The 4962-nt window shown below is 38.3% G+C and overlaps 1 protein-coding gene across 5 annotated transcripts; it reads right to left on the reverse strand.

Annotated features, from left to right (window-relative positions):
• Nucleotides 1–468: 468 nt before the first annotated feature.
• Nucleotides 469–4556, reverse strand: LOC103403586 (uncharacterized). 5 transcript variants are annotated; one of them, XM_029095593.2, is made up of 5 exons: nucleotides 4280–4455; nucleotides 4047–4121; nucleotides 3498–3588; nucleotides 1444–3317; nucleotides 469–943 (listed from the first exon to the last, which is right to left on the reverse strand). In XM_029095593.2, the coding sequence occupies exons 4-5, from the start codon at nucleotides 3175–3177 to the stop codon at nucleotides 746–748; spliced, it is 1932 nt and encodes a 643-aa protein (XP_028951426.2). In that variant the 5' UTR covers nucleotides 3178–3317; nucleotides 3498–3588; nucleotides 4047–4121; nucleotides 4280–4455; the 3' UTR covers nucleotides 469–745. The 5 variants fall into 5 exon arrangements, with proteins under 5 accessions (XP_028951426.2, XP_008340655.3, XP_070671949.1 ...); XM_008342433.4 differs by lacking the exon at nucleotides 3498–3588 and having other exon boundaries at nucleotides 4280–4494; XM_070815848.1 differs by having other exon boundaries at nucleotides 4047–4468.
• Between the last annotated feature and the right edge of the window lie 406 nt (nucleotides 4557–4962).

Raw genomic sequence — 4962 nt, forward strand, 5'->3', positions numbered from 1 at the left:
CTCACTAGTACTGCAGAACATGAACTTTCTCAGTAATAAATGATATAATACCTCAGAGGGAAAATGTCTCAAGGAAATTTCCAACCATAAAACCACACTTTAAACGCATATGCTAGATTAATTAATATCCACGCTATTAAACTCGTATTAGATCAACAATCCAGACATATCACAGCAATCCAGAACTCTTGACCTGCTTCTATTGGCATGTTTTTCACTTTTAACTTTTGATTATGATGCACTCTTAGTGGGTGAAAGTCTGCTTTACAAGAGAATCTAATACGTCAAACGGAAGCTCTTTAACTAAAACATGTCCTGATGAAAACAAGCACCAGAAGGAAGAAAGCATGAGAGAAACTTACTTTGTGAGCACCAGAATGATGCATTCCATGTAAGAAGATGGTCTTGAACGAACTAATGGTGACCACAGCAAGCATGTTAAGAACGGAGGTATACATAAAATGAAAATTTTGTTCAATTGGCTTGATGTTTTGCCATCACTTAATCTAATAGCACAATCTCGTACATTCAATAGAAAGGAGCAGGTTACAAGGGTTTAAAGCCTACAAACCAAGGGACTAAATCCCAACCAATACCAACTAACCTAGTATCAGAAAACTGTGGTATCACTATATCATGGAAACTGAAAACCATAAAACTCAACAGAAATCATCTCAGTTCCAAGATATAAAAACATATGTATTGTAAAATTACCAGCTGCTGTATAAAGTAAAAGTTACAAAAACTACATAATTTTCAAACCCTGGATTTTGGTACTTAAAATGCCTGTACATTTGGGTCGGAGGGCTGGACTCTGTGTATGGATAATTGCTACTGCAATTGCGAAAGACTGCAGAACTGACAGAGATGGTTGAAAATGAACAAAATACAAATCATCGTGGACATTCAACATCCTCCATGCAGGAGGACCATGCTCTGAACCCTGAGGAATTGAAATGAAAGATAAGCATCTCAGTGCAAATTCAGATTATTACATAGTTGCTCAAAAGTTAAGCACAACAGAAATAGCATGAATAGATGTTGGTAACATGAAGTAACTTCAAAAACAATCACAACACGGAAATATGCGGGAAATATTAAATACCAAGTTTCAGTTCCCGTCATGTAAGTCGTAAAAGCATTTCATTCTTCTCTTTCAACTCAGAATACAATATCGCATGATCTATTTTATGTCCAAAACAATATCTTTTTCAGGAATTACATAACCTTTTCAAATTATTAGGTCTATCATGACTCATGAGAAGTTTTCGACAACTAGAACCGGAGAAGTAACTTATCATATCAAACACCAGCTTCACAAAAATTATCAACATGTGTGGATGAAGTCAATTTTAATACGTGCTCAATAAATGATCTATGTCACGTTGTAATAAACAAAAAGGGGGGAGGAGGGAGAGGTGAGGAGGTAGGAGATTGGCGTACCGTTCTATTTAATTCAAATGATTTGCACTCCCCCTGAGTGTCGGATTGAGGCAAAATGTCTTCTCTGCTTGATTTGGTTTTGAGTACCGTGAGTGGGCACCCCAGATCCCAACCTCCACAGTCACATTGTCCACCAGATCTCCATCTTTCGGTAAGACTTGAAGGACCGCCATTTCTGGTTCCTGGCCCACCGTGAATTCCTGCTGGGATTAGAACATCCGTACTGGTAGAGCAATCACCATTATTTCGACAACATTCGACAGGCACTGAAGCCTCCACTGAGTTACTGATTTTCTTATTCCCAACTTTCTTTAGAAATTTCAATCCCCAACCTCCAGCTTCCTCCTTTCGATCATCAGGGAGATGGTCTTTCACAACAATGGAAGCCAATTCGAAATTTGGAGGGAGATGATCTTCTAACAAATTGGGCACACGTAGAGCATCTTGATTGTTGCCTGTATCAAGGCATGGCTCCTGAGAAGGATTTTCAACTATGAAACATGGTCCACTCAATTTGGAGATGGTTCTTTGTTTGGATGAGTGAGTTGTCCTGAACGCCTCGACCACTTTTTTTGATAACCCCTTGCTCTGCCTGAGGTTATGGCTACAAGTGTGCATCTCAATACCACCACCAAACAAAATAAATTCAGTCTCCATGATCTTTGAATTGCTTGGGCAGAGGGAGACCAAATTATTGACCTTCATCTTACCGACAAGGTGTGACTCACCATCACGAATCTCATGGTCCTTTTGCCCACCCTTTCCTGAATGAAACAAATAAATATAGTCTAGAGTCTTATCCTCTTCAGACTCGACTTTCCACATGTTGGCTACATAGACCTCCCTTTGTTCATCCGTGGAGAAAACAAAATGAGGATTCCCTCCCTTCCACGTGCATTGAAGCATTCCCCGAGAAACAGTGGCAAGAGTGGAAGCAGAAGATTGATCGGACAATGCTGAGTTTGTGCTGCAGATAGAAATAAGTCTTTTGTGGCCGGCATTAGATTCACTTTTATGGCTTCCCTTAATTGGTGTTTCCTTTTCTAGCATCGGTGAAGAAGAGAAACTAAATCCTCCAGGTGAGTCTGTGAAATCATAGCATATCGAGCCTTTGTCATTATTGCAGTCTATTCTTCTTAAGTCTGTATTGCTACCCAAGGGCCAAAATTGGTGAAACAAAGGGCTCTTTAATATATTCGTCATACTCTTGCTCCCCATAACTCTACCCACAATCCACTGTCCGGCAGGGCTTATTACTACACTCCCACCACCAGTTGCCAATGGACATTCAATCACGAATCTAGCAGAACTACACGTATCTCCACTTCTACTTTCAGCCACATTCAAGCACTCGGGCAAAGCACTGATCGTTGAAGAGCTCAATTTCACAGCTGTATTACAATGAGCTACTTTGGATGCACTAATATGAATCAATTCCATGCATTTTTGACGAAATTTTTCATCTAAGCTCAGTATGTGCTTTGGAATACTACTGTCCAAGCCAATACCACTTTGAAACAAGGAACCTTTTATGCAACATTTACTAATTTGCAAACGCTTAACATTTGAAATTAGTGCATGCTGTGGATTTGACCATGTGACCAACCTTTTCAATTTTGAGCCAGAAGAACTTAAAGTACCTTCTCCTGATAATTCCCGCTCCTCGTTCAATCTATGCAACGAATCCTCTTGCCCCTGGTGGTCTTTCTGAGCATCAACAAACTTATCATCCATCTGCTGACCCCAACCAAATAGCACACATCAATGACAGATAATTTTTTTATCTATGTTCTGCCTCAAACTGAATTACATAGATTGGCTCGTAGACCGCCTTATATAAGTTCCCACCATCCAAGTCTTATCTTACAAGTAACCTGAACATAAACACATACTCCAAGCGGTAAGTGTAAGCTATCAATTTGCAGAAGTAAGTAGATATCAATTGGGAATTTGGTAGTTTTTCTAAAGCGAATATATCCGAATATCAATGAAACTATCTATCAACTCAGAAACTTTGGAAATAAATCCAGAAATTGAAGAAAGTTGCCAAATACCATGCTTCTGAGACTGTTTGCATAATCTGAAGTTTGAAGCATAAGGCTCCAGCACAATCTTCAAAATATCTTCAGAAGCTCTAAACTTACCCTAATCCAAAACAAGAAAAAGAAGAAACACCTAATATGGAAAAACAAAAAACAAAAATCCCCCCACTTAGTCTGACCAACAAAACAATTTACCTTCTAATTCAATAAAAACAAAAATACTTAACTCCTAATTTGTAGCTGTTCATCTTACAATTTCTCTTTTTCTCTGCCCAGAACAGTACAATTTCTCTAACAACTGAGGAGGAAGATGACAGAAAGACTAAAGATTCAATCTTTACACATCTTACCTCCATACAAACAAAACCCAGAAAGGAAATTCAAAATAATATTTATAAAACTCACAATTAAAGCCTCAAAGTTGCCTATTATTAAAATAAAAAAGCCACAAAGTGGCCATAAAACATGCAACACTGAGTCCTGACACCCTGAAAAACAGTTCAACCCATATATAAAATATACAATAAAAAAAATACTAGAGGACCAATTGTTTTCTCTTACCAGATGAATTGGATCCGAGGAGAAGCAAGCAGCACAGAAATCAAATGCTCACAGATTAGCAAACACCCACAAGCACTGATAAAAAAAAAAAGCAGCTTATTTGCAACACATGAACACAGTTTTGCTCTTCAAACTTTGAGCTTATTCTCCCAACCGCAAACTTTAAGCACCAAGAAGACTGAAAGAAAGGTCAATAAAGGAAGGGAAAGAAAAAAGGTGAAAGAATAACCAACCAAGCACATGGAAAAGCAGAGACAAGCAACATAGCCGCCTCCACCACCACCACTACCACCTCCACCGCCACTAATGCTCTCACACGTCTCACAATACTAGGTTTCGAATTCTCTGGTTTTTTTTCAAGAAAATGGCGCAACGGTTCTAGGCAGCCATTGAAGAAAGAAGAAGGAAATGGCGGGCGTGGGGGGAAAAAACAGAACTTCCATGTTCTGGTTTTGGGGTCTGAAATGGGTTTCGCAAAGTCCCGGGTTTCATCAATGTGGGCGGGGACCCACTTCATATTTTTCTAAGCCACTACATTGACAAAAATAGCTGCTTAAGAAAACGTTCATGACTTAGTTTAGTAGTATTCATCTTCGTTTGTAAGTGAGAAATTTTAGGTTAGATTTTCATCAAATGAGAATTTGAATCAATTATTGCTAATTATTGTGTAAATAATATCGTTTGTTCGAAAAATAATAAAATGTTTATGAGTTTTGTGTGTCATGGTTGATTCTATCTTAGGAAGAAGATTGCTTTAGTGTTTACGGATGAGTTTTTGTTGAAGAGGAACATATCATATTGTTATGTTCTAGGGTTGAAATTTGTCAACTATTCTTGTTAGATTGTGAATATACAGCTCCATGATCAAACAAATTCCAAACTAAGAGAGGGTTATTGTTAAATCACTTACCTAACC

This window comes from Malus domestica, chromosome 16 (genome assembly GCF_042453785.1).
Source record: "Malus domestica chromosome 16, GDT2T_hap1".
NCBI classification, from domain to species: Eukaryota; Viridiplantae; Streptophyta; class Magnoliopsida; order Rosales; family Rosaceae; genus Malus; species Malus domestica.